The 16182-nt window shown below is 53.4% G+C and overlaps 2 protein-coding genes across 2 annotated transcripts in view; both read right to left on the reverse strand.

Annotated features, from left to right (window-relative positions):
• The window catches only part of PFDN1 (prefoldin subunit 1), a 31786-nt gene extending 24793 nt beyond the window's left edge, over positions 1–6993 (reverse strand). The window contains exons 1-2 of the mRNA XM_058848803.1: positions 6864–6993; positions 6494–6660 (exon numbers count right to left, since the gene is read on the reverse strand). Coding sequence (XP_058704786.1) covers positions 6494–6660; positions 6864–6896 — 200 coding nt within the window. The 5' untranslated portion in view covers positions 6897–6993. The remainder of the gene's footprint in view (positions 1–6493; positions 6661–6863) is intronic.
• A 1832-nt stretch (positions 6994–8825) lies between these two features.
• Positions 8826–15250, reverse strand: HBEGF (heparin binding EGF like growth factor). Its single transcript, XM_058848978.1, has 6 exons — positions 15099–15250; positions 14730–14900; positions 12655–12832; positions 10582–10737; positions 10375–10467; positions 8826–9318 (listed from the first exon to the last, which is right to left on the reverse strand). Exons 1-5 carry the CDS (start codon positions 15139–15141, stop codon positions 10395–10397), a joined length of 621 nt encoding a protein of 206 aa, XP_058704961.1. The 5' UTR covers positions 15142–15250; the 3' UTR covers positions 8826–9318; positions 10375–10394.
• Between the last annotated feature and the right edge of the window lie 932 nt (positions 15251–16182).

The raw sequence follows: 16182 nt of genomic DNA on the forward strand, positions 1-16182 counted from the left end.
TTCAGTATTTCTCCAGGGACTCCCACTCTTGATTCCAAAATTTGCTTCAAGAAATGGGGAAAAAGTTTCAAAATACAGAACTTTAAATCCACTAAATATTAAAATAAATTGAAGTTCCTTGCTGTTTCAGAATACCAGAGAGACATTTTAAATGCTTGGAGAACTTCAGAAATCAGTCAGAGATGTTCCATAACAGTTTTGCAAAGTCATTTGGCACAGCAAGTGACAAAAGCAGGAGTGAACTCCCCAGAACATTTAATACTAGTTTAATATTGTCTAGCATATATATCCAAAGAGAACTCTGAGCCACTGGAGCAAGAGATGGGCTGTATTTGCAATAGAGTTCAGCTTCCCTCTCTCTAGAGGCAGGGACAAAGCCAAGGTGCCTTACTACAGCCCTCAATCCACAGGAGTCTAACCTGCAAATGCTGCCCTGAGAGTGCAGGGTTCCTGAAAGCTCTGGCATTTCCATGCCAGCACATTGCCTGTGGCTCACAGCACATCAAACTCCCTCCTCCTGCAACAAGGGCAGCCTGCAGGAGCACTCAGATCTCCCTTCTGACCCTTATTCTTCTCACTTTAGATTTCATCTCAAGTTTACTCAGGTAGCTCATGTGTTGTCTAGGTAACAGGTAGGGGAAAAGTTAGGGATAAAGAAAAGAATGGAGCAGAGTTGTGTGAATGTCATAGTCCTAGTCCCAATAGAAAAAAGTTCCTAAAGAGTTAAATGTCCCCATGCAAGGGAGACAAGCAAGAGGAAAAGCTGTATTGCTAATCTTCTATCAGAACACCCACGCAGTAGGTGGGGGACTATAACCAACAGATTTCTTTCCAGTAGGGATAAGTAAAAGACCTATTTTTATTTTAAATTAGATATTATTTTTATTGTAAGACCCTTGTTTCTGCTGCTTATGTATTTCATGAACACTGACTTATCAGACGTGTCCAAGTTCTCTGCCTAAAGCTGATTCTTTAAAGAAATGCAGCTGTTTCCTAGAACGGGGCAGATAGACATCTTGCACACAAGCCATGGAAATCTTTTCTTCTCTGACGTTTCAGCATTGCATGGAGAAATTATGTAGAGCAGCAGGGCAGAAGAGCTATAACTGGACCAAGATATCCAGGAGATTACAAATAAGCAGCCCTGGGCAGCAGGAATAAGATCAAGAACTAAGCGGGGGCAGGGCAGTGGGGAAGGAATGTGTTTGGAAATCAGATGTCAGTTGGAAAAGGAGCCTGTGCCCAAGAGAACAAGCTCCTTTTCTGAGGCAGAACCAAATCCAGGAGTCCAGATTCCCAATATCTCACTACTGCCAGCAGTAACCACGAAGTCTACAGACCAGCTGTGCTCTTCTCACACTCCTCATTAACCAGGAAGGGGATGACAACCAACTCCTGCCCCTTACTTCACAGACCAAGTCACAGGCAGCAGCACAGAAAACTACTGCATCACCCCTGCGTGCATGATTCTCATTTTTGCTTTCTATGACAGATGTCTAAAAAGATCTTGCAAACATTTACAGGCCCACAACACTGTGAAGATCATTGTTCAGGCTGCAACAAAAGTGAGTAGTTCAAAATCAGGAAAAACCTGAAATAAAAACCAATTGTGTGATGAAAACCTTTTGGCTTATGCCCATATAGCCTTTGGTTCCCCACACACCAGCTCCCAACAGCTGTTCAATATGCAGCAGAAGCAGTGGTCAAGCAGCTGGACACAAATTTTGTTTTCTTCACAGCTCAGTCCCTGACTGAACTTCTCCACAGGCCAGACTTACTGTGGAAAAGAAATCCTCCCTTTTCCAACAGCTACATGGAGAAACTTTTGGTTTATAAACCACATATTGGCCAGAAAGCAACAGGCTGATCCCTGGGACTTGTGTCAGCACCTGTCAGCTCCTCGGCAGCCGGGCTCCAGCGCCCAGCCCGCACCGAGCCTTCCCCACGGAGCCGGGCCATGGAGAAGCCACTCGGATTTCACACACCAGCCTATAGTTAGTAACTGAACCATCAAGGTTAAGCCTTGGGTGTCCTTCAGCTCTTTGTGAGATTTTTGACATGTGAGCGGGAAGTACGGGGCAGCTGCCATGCTCTGTGCTGGCAGAATCAAACACCTCACACACAAACAAATTATGAAAATGTTTGTGAACACCTCACAAGTGGTGAAAATGCAGCTCCTGCAGCTTTACCCAGTGATATACAGCAGGGACTGCTGCCTTTGGCAGCTCAGGAAAGAGTTTACAGTGACTGATCATGTCTCATTTCCCAACAAAACCATGAATCACAATAAAAGCAAGAATGCATTTAAATCCAAGGAATCGCCAAGAACATTAATTCTTTCTCAGGTTTCACCTGAGTATGGTTCAGCCACCAAAAATCTGAACCACCCTTTTAAAAAAATTTAAAATTCAAAATCATGTTATTACAGCTGTCCCATAAAATAGTGTAATGGCACAAAGTCATTTTATGGGGACAGCTGTGATAATATATTATGCTTGCAGAAAATATTGAGCCAAAAGTTGTACCACAGTATTTGCTTGATTTTTACTTATATTTTCTCTTTTAAGTGTTCTCCCATTAGCTGTACAAGTAAACTGATGATAAAGCAATATCAAACCAAAACTGACTGTCTATTTTGGCACGGCATGAAAAACTTCAGCACTCTGTGCCCCACGCCAAGTGCCAGACATTTTTCTTCTGTAAATAAGGATCTTGTCCAGGTTATGGGCTAGAAGAATGTAAAGGGAAAGGTCTGAAATATTCAGACAGAATTCTGAAGCTTAAACTTTCAACATAGTTCTCAAAGCAACACGATGATATCAGTTCACAAATAGCTTAAGCAGAAGTCCAGCACAGTGGTAGCTGTCTCAGGCTACGTAACAGGCCTTTCAAAAGAGTATGAAGTAACAGAACTGAAATGTATTTGGCAAGATGCCATCACCCAGATGAGATCCCAGCCTCACAGATATGTACAGTACACAGCAATTCATCAGCTCATACCCTGTGGCACTGACATTTCTTCTGTCAAACCAAAAATAGCTTTAGCAAAAGTAAATTGAGCCCCACATGTGGAGCCCGGTAAGGCATGTTACCCAAACTGCAATATTTCCCAAAAAAAAAAGAAGAAAAACAAGTTGAGGAACAACAAATGAAACTTTCACATTCATCACCAGTGAAGAGAAAGCCTTCTGGGAAGGAAGGAAGGAAGGAGACTCAGGATAGGGGTTCAGAAAATAAAAAACACACAGCTGCTTTCCAAGTAGTGCACAAGGAAGTACCAAACCAGGCAGGCTTCCTCCCAGGATGCAGCACATCACCATAGCTCCTCAAGACTTAAAATTCCACAAAGACCTGGAGTATCTTGTCCTACAGAAGGGTACATGCTAGCCCTTTGCATACAGCCCATCCACCCAAGCTAGAGGAAAAACACAGAAAACTTATCAGAGGCCAGATTCTAAGTAGCAGCTTAGATGAGTTAGAGAACAAAAAAAAGAAAATTAAAAAAAAAAAGTTAAGCATTAAGCACAGGAATAGAAGCACAAAACTTACTTCAAGAATTTAGTTATACAAGCAGAAGAACCTTGATAATCAGAGCTAACAGTGATGCAAACCTCCACCCTTCCTGGATATCTGAAACCCTTTAGAGCTTCAGCATTTCCACGCTGGACTACGCAAATGAAATTAAGACATCTTAAATATGCCTTTGGTGCCCAAACTCATGTCCATGCAGGACATCTGCTAGTCCACAGAACATGGCTTCTAAGTCCAGAAGAACCACAGTGACCACTTCCTTTGTTCTCCAGTGGAACACAAGATGCCAGACTGCCTTTGGATTTTAACTCCTGCTCAAGGGCTGCTTTAGCCAGCCTGCTTTGCCAAAAGTTCAAATCTTTGCAATAAATTCTCTACTAGTGGTTGGAGTGGGCTCCAGGAAGTTCCTCAAGTACTTGGTGCAAGCTCTCTGCACTAGGAAGTGACACAAATCACATCAGTGCATCACTGCCAACTGGCAGGGCAGCTTCAGCCCCACAGCCAGGACAGGCAGAGCTCACAGAAATACTCCGTCAAGCTTAAGCAGGGAAAAAAAAAGGGAAAAAAAGAATGAATGAGTAGCATTGAGAAGAAGAGCACTCTCTTAATCTGTATTTGCATAGCAACTAATACAACAGAGCCCATGAAGAGTTCAGTTTTTAAACAAATCATAATGCAAATATTTTCCTGCTGGCGCCTCTGCCACCCCCGAGGAGCTGGAGCTGCCAGCCGTGCCTCACACCTGTCTGGTCACGGAAAGGTAAGGAAGAGAGGATTCCCCAGGAGACTGGGGCTCCTGCACACAGGAAGGGTAAATGGTTTAGCACATCAAGAAGGGATCTTACTGCTAAGGAGGAGGCAGAAGCAGAAAGCAGGACAATGCACTTCACACCACAATGAAATAACATCTGCTTCCCACATCTGATTCAAAGACAGGATCATTTAACAATAAAGACCGACATTCCTAAAGTACCTTGAGGGACTTTTCCAGTCTAAAGGCACTCTGGACTTTCAAATTTGCAAAAAGCTTTAGAAAAACATGTAGACTCCAGAATTATCTTTTACTCTTCATCTGTCTGCTCTGTGACGAACCCAAACAGAAAAAAAGCCTTTTGAGACATCTCATGACTACTCCAAACACAAGTGTTTGCTACATCTACAGCCTGCCTGGGTCAATCAGTCACCTCTTGCAAGAAACCAGAATGTGTCTCTTTTTGATGTCACCAGCACCTTCACCAGACCCAACATTTAATGCACCTACTTGGAAAAGTTTATTTAGTGGGAGCCCTGCCACTCTGAACAGCTCCATTAGCCTGGGTACAACTCCCCTGAAAACTCTCAGCAAAATGCAAAGTACACACCATTCCTGGCTTCCCAGTCCTGCCACCTCCCTACAACTCGGTCTGGAGATTGCGTGGGCTGATGGATGAGGGCACTTGAAGTCTGATCTGGCTCACTGCTCAGTCCTGTGATCACCCACTTTAACACAAAGAAGGTGGGGTAAACAGGGTGGGGAAGAGGTCGATACAATCACCCCTTTTGGCAGCAGTCAGAGCAGATCCAGTATTTCACAAACCACATCCCGAGTCGGGCAGTCATCACTGTTACCCAACTCACATGAGACAAAATCCTGTTTCTCAAATCAGAAACGCAGAAATCTAATGTGATATTTGTCAAGCAGGCACGTGTTTCAGATTTGAAACCACTCTAGTGGTAAAACCACTCTGTATAAAGACCACTTTATAGGGTCTTCTATCAGAGGCTGCTGAAATCCCACCACAGTTCACTGCAGAAATTACTCACAACACCTCTGTCTGGTTTAAGGAATTTCTTTTGACAGCCATCCAACACATAGAAGCACATCTTTAAGAGTGCACTGGGACTACCCATCCCAGCTTTATGTTTGCCTCCAAGGGTTTGAAAAAAATCCAGACAATAACATTAGATCCATTCCCTGGCATGACACAGCAAAGGACATTTCTGTAACACATCTGTGCCAGCAAAGCCCCAAGCACAGGAACTATGCACAGGGGTTTTCAAGGAGTTTGACACAAACTAAATTGGAAATGACTGATGCTGGGCAGATCTGTGAGGGCCTTCTCACAGATGCCATTTGGCATTAGAGTATACTGCTCTGGTAGTTGAAATTACAAACCCCCCAGAGGTACCAGAGGACAGCATCAGGGTCAGGAGGCAGCCAGCAAAACCACACAAGGCCAATATAAATTGTAACAGCCAGGACCTAACCCCAAGAGGTAAAGGAGAAAGCCTCACTGCATTCACAGGCAGATTGCTGAAATTAAAAATAAAAAACAATGAGAAAAAAGGAACAAGTAAATGTGCTGACAGAAAGCTGATGTGCTCTTTGTGAAGGGGAGAGCCTCCTGCCCAGGGCAGCAGCCTGGAGGCTTCACAGAGACTGAGCCTGGGGGGTCTCAGAATCACAGAATCCACCAGGTTGTAAAACACCTCTAAGGTCACAGAGTGCAACCTCTGACCCAACACCACCTTGTCAACTGAATCATGCCATTAAGTGCCATGTCCAGTCTTTACTTAAACACCTCCAGGGACAGTGACTTCACCACCTCCCTGGGAAACCCTTTCCAATGTTTAATCACCCTTTCTGTGAAGAAATTCTTCCTAATGACCTACCTAAACCTCCGCTGGTGCAGTTTAAGACTCTGTCTTCTCATCACTTGTTATCTGGGAGAAGAGCCTGACAACCACTTCGCTCCACTCTCCAGTCAGGAAGTTGAAGAAAGCAAGAAGGTTCCCCTCGAGCCTCTTTTCCTCCAGGCTGAGCCCCCACAGCTCCTTCAGCCAGTCCTTGTGCTCCAGACCCTTCCCCGGTTGCGTTATCCTTCTCTGGACACGCTCCAGCCCCTCACTGTCCTTCCCGAATTGAGAGGCCCCTCTCCCGGCGCAGGGAGCCGGGCTGGGCCCCGCTCCGGCCGATACTCACATCCGCCCCACGCCCTCGTACATGCGGGTCTCGTCCACCAGCATCATCACCTCCGTGTCGGTGAGGTGCGCGTGTTTCTTGGTTTTGGTGAGCTGTTCGATCTGCAGGTCGGCCAGTTTCACCTTCTGCTGCGTGTCCATCACCTTGGCCTGCAGCTCCGCGAAGGCCTGGCCAGGGGAGAGCGCCGGGGTGAGGAGCGGCGGGGGCACAACCGGCCCCGGGCTGCGGGCACGAGGGGACCGCCCGGCGACCCCGGCACACGGAGGGGGACACGGGGGGACACACACAGTGGGCAGGACACACAGTGGAAGGGTGGGACACAAGGAGGGAGCACACATGAAAGAAGAACACACGGGCGGGGGTCTCGTACCTTCTTCAGCTCCAGATCCACGGGCGCCGCCATCTTGTCCGCGCAGGGCGCATGCGCGGAGGGGCGGGAGCTGTGAGGGCCCCACCCGCGGGCGGGACGCGCTGTGGGACCGGGACCGGCACCGGCACCGGCACCGACCGGGTTGGGGGTGCCCGTGGGACCGGCACCGGCACCGAGCGGGTTGGGGGTCCCCGTGGGACAGGCACCGGCACCGAGCGGGTTGGGGGTCCCCGTGGGACCGGCATCGGCACCGAGCGGGTTGGGGGTGCCCGTGGGACCGGCACCGGCACCGACCGGGTTGGGGGTCCCCGTGGGACCGGCACCGGCACCGACCGGGCCGGGGCTGCCGTGTGACCGGCACCGGCACCGACCGGGCCGGGGCTGCCGTGGCACCGGCACCGGCACCGACCGGGCCGGGGCTGCCGTGAGGGCTCCTGGCGCCAGGCCGTGGCCTGCGGTGCCGGCAGCACCGGTGCGGTTGTGGGCCGAGACCGCCTGGCCGGGCCGGCCCCGCCTGGGTGTCGCCGGCCCGGCCCGGGCTGACGGTGCCGTGCAGGGTTGGAAGAAGGCCCAGAGCGGCCGGAACGGGAGAGCCATCCCTGCCTGACTGGGAACCATAGAATGTTAAGGAGCTGGAAAGGACCTTAAAGATCATCTCATCCCAACTCGCCCCTGCCTCGGGTAGAAACATCTTCCACTCTCCCAGGTCACTCCGAGCCCCATCGAACCTTGCCTTGGACATTCCCAGGGATGGGGCAGCCACACCTTGTCTGGGCAACCTGTTCCCATCCCTCACCACTCTCACAATACAGAATTTCTTCCATGTATCTGGCCTGAATTTTCCTTCTTTCAATTTGTGCCTGTTACTCCTTGTCCTGTCACTGCAGTTCCTGTTGACGAGTCTTTCTCTGGCTTCTTTGGAGGCCCCTTCAGACACTGAAAGGTTGCAATGAGTTCTCCACTCAACCTTTTCTTCTCCACCAGAACAGCCCCAGCTCTCTCAGTCTATCTTCATAAGGAAGATCTGCTCCTCTTACCAACTTTGTGGCTTCCTCTGGATTTGTTCCAGCAGTTTCATATTATTATTACGTTGGAGACACCAGAATTGTACATGCATCACCTTCACTCTGCTCCTTTGGATGCAGCCCAGGATCCTGTTGGTTTCTCCCTGCTTCAAGGCTCTCTAGCAGAGCTAGCAGCTCCCCTCACTCTCACTTCCCCCTCATGGAAGAGGGAAGAACTGGTTTGGAGGTTATTTTTACTGCAAAGTAAGGAATCATTCCTGACCCACCATATGAAGTGATGCTTGCTGGAATTACCTCAGCTCCAAGAACCTGCAATCACTCCAAGAAGGGGATTCCTTTCAAGAGAGGTGGGAGTCCAGCTCTGGATTTTTTTTTTCTTTTTTTCTTGCCAAATCATAGAACCATCATAATAGTATTTGGTCAGAAGGGACCTTTAGGATAATCCAGTCTACCTTCCAGTGGACCAGGTTTCTCAGAGCCGCATTCAGTCTGGCCTTGAACACCCACAGGTATGAGGCAGCTACAGCTTCTCTGGGCACCCTGTGCCAGTGTCTAAATGCCAAATGCTGGCTTAAAACCAGGGACCATTCCCTGGTCACTGGATCAGTGGCCAGAGTGGCTTTATTCATACCGGAGGCAGCTTTGCTTGGTGAGCAGACACACAAACATCACACCCTTCCCAAAGCACCAGCTGGCAAAGACCAAGAGAATCTCTGAAATAATCCACAGGGGGCCAAGTTGGGATGGATCCTGCCCCCAAGCCCCTTACACCACACTGCTCCCCAGGGATCACACAAGCTGATCCAGCAGCCCTGACCACACTCAGGATCTCTGCTGCTGTCGGGAGTACCCCACCTGCACAGAATTGGTGCCAAATACAGCCTTCAGAATTCTGACTCCTTTCCACCTCCATGATGAAATTGACAACCCAAGCGTTTGTTACAAAGTGTTATTTATTAGAATATTACATTGCACTTAAAAAATAAGGGAGGTCTGACCCTGTCATCTTGACGTACATGAAGGATGCAGGGCCAGTCCTACAATAAATATAAATACTATGTACAGTTTATCTAAAATAAATATATAATTTAAAATGAAAAATATCTTGTTAAATAGCTGTTACCCTCCCCACCCCACCCCCCTTCCCTCCTGCGGCGAAGGAAGCCCCGAGCCCGGTCTCCTCTCTTTCACAGCTTGTTCCTCGGCACACACTGCAGTGGACGGAGAGCCGCCGGAGAGCCCCCGTGCCCCCGGTCAGCACCGCTCCGTCCCGGAGATGGCCATGGAGCTGCCGCAGTGCCGCCGCTGCCCGAGCAGCCCCGCCCGTGCCGTCCTGGCGCTCCAGCGAGCCCCCAGCGTGCCGCAGCTCCGTGCCGCTGGCGCCGCGGTCTCGCCTCTTCCAGGAGGTAGAAGTGCATCAGTGCCGGCCCCTGCAAGAGAGAGGCGGGAGAGCTCACACCGAGAGCCGGGGCTGTTCTGCCACAGAGCGCTCCCTGCGTGGGGGGATAGAGGTGCCGAGCCACCCAGCCCCGCCGGAGAAACCTCGTGCCCCTCGGGGCTGGAGCCAAGGTACTCCACCGTGCTTCCCTTCCAAGGACCACAGCACTTCTTCCCCTGGACGCATCCACCCCAGTAATCCCCAGGGTTTAAGGGGGACAGTGAGGAACGCTTTGTGCCAAGTCTCCTTCCTGAAAATTCAGCTACTATGAACAGCTAAAATTCCCACCCCCGACACTTTGATAAACATGACAGAAATTCTCCGAAGGCATTACTTCATCCTCACAAAGAACAATGAGTTTTCTTTTTTTTTTTTCAAAGAAGAGAAGTAGTTGTAATATGTATGACTACATCTAACGTCAGGATTTAGATCAGATCAGAGGAAGTTTGACAGATTTTCAGCACTCAGCCCTGCAGCCAACCCTGGGGCAGAGCACACGCCCCAGCCCAGCCAGAGGAACTGTGGCACGGGCTGGCAGCAAGACCCCCGTGCCAAACTGATAGGCACTGCTTTGCTGCAAGTAATACACAGAGTGGGAATGAAAAGGAAAGGGGTTTTTTACACATGTATATAAATAGAGGCAATATCTAAGGAGGGGAAATGACTCAGAGGGTCACAGAGGGAGCAGAATGAGTGGGGGAGAAAAAAAAAAAAAAATACTAAACAAAACAGAAGCAGCTTCCCTACTACCAAACATCCCCAAAGCATGGAACACCAGCACAGAACATGAACTTGGCATTAGAAAGAAGGATGTAGGAATGATAGAGGTGCCAAGGAACAGGGATTTCAGCAGGAAGGGGAAAAAAGAGGACCGGAACCCCACAGGGCAGCCCAGACTCTCAGCCAGCTGCTTCTCCAGACTCAGGCTGCCTTCAGCTCCTGCCTAGCTCTGGCACAGGATCCACATGGCAGACCCAGCCAGCACAAACAGCAGAGCCCCAGATGTCCACCAGCCCCACTGCTGCCCCATGCCCAGCTAGGGGCTCACCTCGCCAGCACCTGGCATCCTCAGTGATTCACAGTGATGCCCAGCTTGATTTTCTCTTCGTTTTCTACATCGTAGCCACCCCTCTTGTGACACCTGCGAGGCCAAGCAAAGGGATGCTCAGGGCATGGAGAAGCCCTTGCCACCCTCCTTGTTGCCCATGATCTTCCCAGGGACACAGATCTGAGAGCTCAGTCCCATCCCACTCACCTGAGCATCAGCAGGGCTGCGATGATGACGAGACACAGGGAGGACAGGACAACAGCGACGACAGCCAGGGCTGTGGTGTGGTCGTAGGCGCTGGGAGGGTGCTCCACCGGCAGCAAGAGGCCATGGCAGCGCTCTCCATGATAGCCTGGCTGGCATCTGGGCAAGAAGGAAACTCATAAAGGTCAGTGGTGAGCAAGGACAGGAGGTCTTTGTGTTCCTCACACCCCATAGGAATGTAATGCCTCAGTGCTCAGCCTTATCCAGGACCCTGCCTGTTCCCCTCGGTCCCCACACCCCCGAGCTGGGAGGTCTGATGTCACCATCATCTCTATTGTACTAGTAAATTAAGCTTCTCCTGCACCTAGTGAAGACTCCTAGAAAGGGTGAGCTTTCCCGCAGCAGAAGGCACTGGGGTCTGTGCTCTTCCCATTCACCTCCAGGCAGACAGGTTGCACAGGCCACCTGTGGAAGTGGGAAGGGAGCAGTGAGGCAGCTGGCCCAGCATTTCCCATAGAGCAGGATGTCCCTGCACACCCTGCCAGCTCAGAGGTGTCCCATCCCTGGAGACTTGGGAGGTTGCTCATGTAACAGAAATAACGCTCCACACAGTCTGGGAGGCTTCCAGCCCTCCCTGAGTACATCGCACTGATGCAACCAGATAAATATATCCCTCTATATCCAGCACCACTGACCCTCAGGCTGATCTCCAAGCCGGACTCAGCCCAGCTCTCCTCCTGGGCTCACAATGCCACACGCCAGCATCACCTCCCAGGCACAGCAGCAAGGCTGGGCACGTGGCAAAGGTGCAGGACCCAGTCCAACAGCATCCTCATTCCAAACTGTGCCCCAAGAAGCAACACTCCAGCAACACTGTGACAGAGGCACAGCCAACCACCAAGAGCAGCCACCACTGAGTGACACCAGTCAACACAAGGCCTCTTTATCAGAGGAGACTGGGGCAGTTGGCCACTGCTACTAAAAACTCTGGTGGCTCTGAGAGATGCCACCCAGGGATGGACCCCTGTGCTGAAGAGATGCAGCCAGCCCCCAAATCCCTGCTGCTTTCCTGTGTCCCAGGTTCTCTCCCAGCCCCAGGGATCTGGGCAGGAGACACCTGGCTGTCCCAGTCCTAGGCCAGGGTGTTGCAACCCAAACTGAGCCTGCAAAGGTGTCCCTTCACTGGCAGTCCCGAGTCCCCCATGCAGGGGGCCCAACTTCATGACAGCTTCAACAGGGAGAAACTAGGGAGTTAGAGGAGCTCTGTGGAGCTTGATCCCTGCAGATTGCAGATCTTGTGGGCACCATAAGCCAAGGAGCTATTATCTTCCTGGGGCTCAAGGCTGGGTGGCTCAGAGGATTGATAGTGAAGAACAAAGCCTCTTACATATCTGCCAGCTCAAGTCCTGCCCACGTCAGCAGGGATCAAATCTGCACCCCGGGGTATTTCCCGCAGCAGCAGTGCTATATCCAGGTACCCCAGCAGCAGGCAAACACCTTCTCCTCCACTTGCCTCATCTAGTCCCTGCTTGCTCTTCACCCTTGGGGGACTGGGCAAGGAGGGGTGAACAGCCCTGTCTTTCATCAGGTCAAGGGACAGGTCAGGCATGGCTTTGGCAGCCTGTCCCCAAAGGTGCTGCCTCCACTCTGTTTTGCTGGCAGCAGCGGAGAGATGCTCCTCCCAGCTGCACTGACAGATGCAGGAGCCCTGAGACCTCAGAGCAGGGGATTTACAGTGACAGGGTCAGGATGAGGTTTCCCACATCAGACCTGCAGAAGCCCTCAGCTGCCAGAGCCCAGCCCTACACACACCATTCCGCAGTCCCCAGCACGGCAGCTCGGCCAGAGCTCACCGTGCTGGCACAGAACCCTGCCTCTAAGGCCATGACAAGTTTTGGGGGAGGGGTGGACACTTCTCCAGAGCTACAAGGAAGAGGCCAAGTCAGAGTTGTCCCTGCATGGGTAGGGAACATGCACTAAAAATATCTCTGCTTTTCCTCTGCCCAGCCTGGAGAATTGAAAGCACCATGACTAAGGCTCCCCCCCTCCCCGCACAGGCACACGCCAACAACTCACATGCAAGAGGGAGCTCCCAGCTCTCGGATGTACTTGCACTCGCCGTGAATACAGAAATCCTTGTACTTCCGCAGGCACGGGTCTCTCTTCTTCCCCAGACCTTTGCCTTTTCTTCTTTTATTGCCGTTCCCTTTTTTCTTGGGAGTAACGAGGCCTTGAGGCTTTGACAGGAAGGCAACTGAAAAGCAATTTGGGAGGGAGAGAACAGCAGTCAAATCAGCTCCACGTGCCAACCAAAGGGAAGGCAAAGCCACATCCCAGGGCTGCCACAGCTGCTCAGCCCTGGCTCCCACAGCTCTTTGTGCTGGGAGCTGCCCCCAAGCCCGGGGTGGGGGGACATTTTTTTTTTTTCAGCTCCTCACAAATATCATGGCCTTTCCAATTCATAAGAACAATTCTCAAGGAAAGAAAGGAGTCGGGCAGGGGGAACAGAGCTTTATACATCTCAAATGCTGCTATTATATGCACCAGTTTCCACTGAATACAGAACATTGCTAATTGCCCCTTTATCTGGCCTTTATTTCCCTGACAAGCACAGACTTTTCTAAGACCCTATTCATGGCTCTGATGGGCTCTCCTTCCCGTGGGCACAAGGATGCCTTACTCACCCCAGGGCAGGATTAAAAGAGCAAGCCTGCCTTAAGTTTCGGTTTTGCAGAGCCAAAGAAATGGTGAGGGCATCGTTCGCATGAATTACAACGGTATGTTTTAATTGTGGTGCAGGAACCAGCGGCCTTTGGTGCCAGGCCAGCCCCCTGCTGGGTCGGTGGAAGCTAGAGCACCAGGCTCCTCACCCAGACACAGCACAACACTAGCAACGGTACTCGAATGGATTTAAGGTGTGCAGATGCCAAAAAAAATCAGCTCCCAGCTTGATCTCACTAGGCGCTGAGGTGCTGGAGGGCACTCACTGCTCCAAGGGGGGTTTTTTAAGCTCTCCCCGAGCTACGGTGCTCAGTAATCCCGGTGAACCTAGCCCAGGGCTGCTCGGGAAGGAGAGTGCAGCAGAGTCCAGCCTGGCAAGTTGTAACCTGCGCAGTTCCTTCTCAGCCACTTCCTGACAGAACCAGCGCCTCTCGTGCTGGCACACACCGCTTGCACACCTAGCAAAGTTATTTCGCCATCCTCCACGAGAAAACCGATACTCCAGGAAACTCTGCGGCTTGGAGAAACCCCCGGATGAGGCTGACAGCAGAGGCTGCTCTGTCCCCTGCCCTGAGGGTTATCTCCCAGCCACAGCCAGCCGACACACACGGGTGCGTTTCCCGAGGGCTGAGTCCCCCACCAGCACCCCGGTGCGAGTGGCTCAGCCCGGTCTTGCCAGCTTTTTGCCACAGTCTGCTGGCACAGTCAGAAAACAGAGAAAAACACGGAAAAATGGGAGGATGAGCTGTAGGGAGCAGAGCACGCTCCTGGTGCCAGGTACTGCCCTCGGCACACCGAGTGTGCGAGGCACAGTTAAGTGTCACCCCTCAGCCCCCCACGGTTCCGTCCAACCCCGGGACAGTCTCTAGTGCCAGTCCGGGGCAAGGAGCCCGGCGTGGGTGCTCGGGAGCCCCAGAGAGGGGCAGTGCCCCCATCGCCCCCGTGGCGGGGCCGCCGGCTGACGAGCCCTGCCGCGGAATGAGGAGCAGCCACGCGTGGGCGGCGGTGACTCACGGCGGTCCCCGCGCCACGGCCACCGCCGGCCGGGCAGCGCTGCTCCCCGGACACGGCAACCCCGCCACGAGGAGCTCTGTCTCCTCTCGGCCAAGCAGCTGAGAGCCGGGACCCCCGGAACCCGCCCTGCAGGGGACTTCAGGAGCACGGAGAGCCGCTGGCAGGAGGGGCACTGCTCCGTGCTGGTGCCCCACGGGCTGCTCCCACTCGGGTCTGCTGCCGCGGGGGCTCGGTACTGGGGACTGCTCCCACCCAACACTGCAAGTCCCTCCGAAATGGATCCGGAGCTGCTGCCGGGACACCCGCGGGACTGAGTCGAGCTCAGCCCGGCACGTTCGCGACCCCTCCAGCGCCAGCTGCCCCCAGCCCACCGAACGATCCCGACGGCTCCCTGGGACCCCTGATCCCGTCCATACCTCTCGGCAGCTCGCTGAAGTCGTCCCCCGAGGCCGCTCCGCCTCCCTCCTTCTCCGGGCTGCCGCCGAGCAGCGGGGCCGTGGCCGGGACCGGCACCCCGCCGCCGCCCTTGTGCAGCACCTCGTTGTGGAGCTCGTCCCGGCGCAGCCCGCCCGCCGCCGCCGAGCACACTGCGGAGACAGCGGTCAGGAGTGGGGGCTGACACTGCCCTGCCCTCCCCACGCAGCACAGGGACCAATCCTCCCGTCTGCCCGCACCCGGGACCAGGACCGGCATGCCCAACACCATTTCCCCCACATGTTCCGGACCTCCCAGTCGGGCTGGGATGTGTTATCCGCAGCCGGGACCCTCCCCACGCGAGCTCGTACCTGCCGCCAGCAGCGCTTGGATCAGCACCGCCCGCCCGTCCATGACCCACGGGCACACACGTCCAGCCGCTGCCGTGCTCCGCTCGGTCCCGCAGCGATGCCCGTTCTCCGGCACAGGGGCCCCGCGGCCGGTAGAAAGCTGCGGGCGGCGGGGCGGGGCGGGGAGGGGCTGAGAGACCGCCCCGCCCTCGGGAAGGGCTTCCCCGCCGCCCCCGGGGGCGTCCCGCTGGCCGGGACCGGCACCGGGATCGGGTCCAAGGATCCCGGCTTGGGCCCGGTGGGTTCTCCTCGCTCAAGAGGCGGGCCAGGGACCCAAGAGCCACCGCTGCCCGGTGCCGCTGTGGGCTGGGCTGGGCGGTGAGAGCCCGGGGAGAAAAGGATCTCCGCAGGGTGAGGAGAGAAGGGGCTGGCATGGGAAAAGTGCGGCCCCAGCCGGGGGAGAAGAGGGGGATCCCGATGGTCCCCGTGGCCCCGGCTGGCAGGTGCCCGAGGTGGCCCGAGGGTGATGGGGGAGCGAGTGCACCTCACAAGAGGAGCATCAAGTGAGAGGCTCAAGAGTCAGGGCTGCGCCTCTTCCGGGCCATGGGGATGGGATGAACCTCAGAAAGGGGACGCACTGCCACCCATGTGCCATTGCACCAGCAGTGGGTCAGGGAGGTGGAGGCAATCTGAGATGGCAGCAGAGACCCTTTCTATCCCCAAGCCCCCCTTTGTGCCCCTATGCAGCCCAAGTGATTGAGTCACAGCCTCAACTCACAACACCCCCCCAGGCAGCCGCTGTCCCTGTCCCAGCCTGCTGCTTGCGCACTGCCAGAGCTTCCCCGTCCCCTTCACCATGCTGGCAACTGTGTGCTGTGTTTGGCCTCGTCCTCAGCACAGGTGACAGTGCAAAAAATGTCACTGACGTCAGTGCCAGGTGAGTGCAGGGTCCTGCCCCAACTTTCCTTTGGGCCAGCAGAGGCCTCTGGCTGTTTCCTCGAGGTCCTGAGCCCCCAGCCCATGGATTGCTTGGGCTCAGCTCGCCATGAGCAAATATTCCTGCTATTGTTGTTGCCGTCTCCAAGGAATACCACCGGATCTGGCA

Source organism: Poecile atricapillus, chromosome 13, assembly GCF_030490865.1.
Source record: "Poecile atricapillus isolate bPoeAtr1 chromosome 13, bPoeAtr1.hap1, whole genome shotgun sequence".
Taxonomy (NCBI): domain Eukaryota; kingdom Metazoa; phylum Chordata; class Aves; order Passeriformes; family Paridae; genus Poecile; species Poecile atricapillus.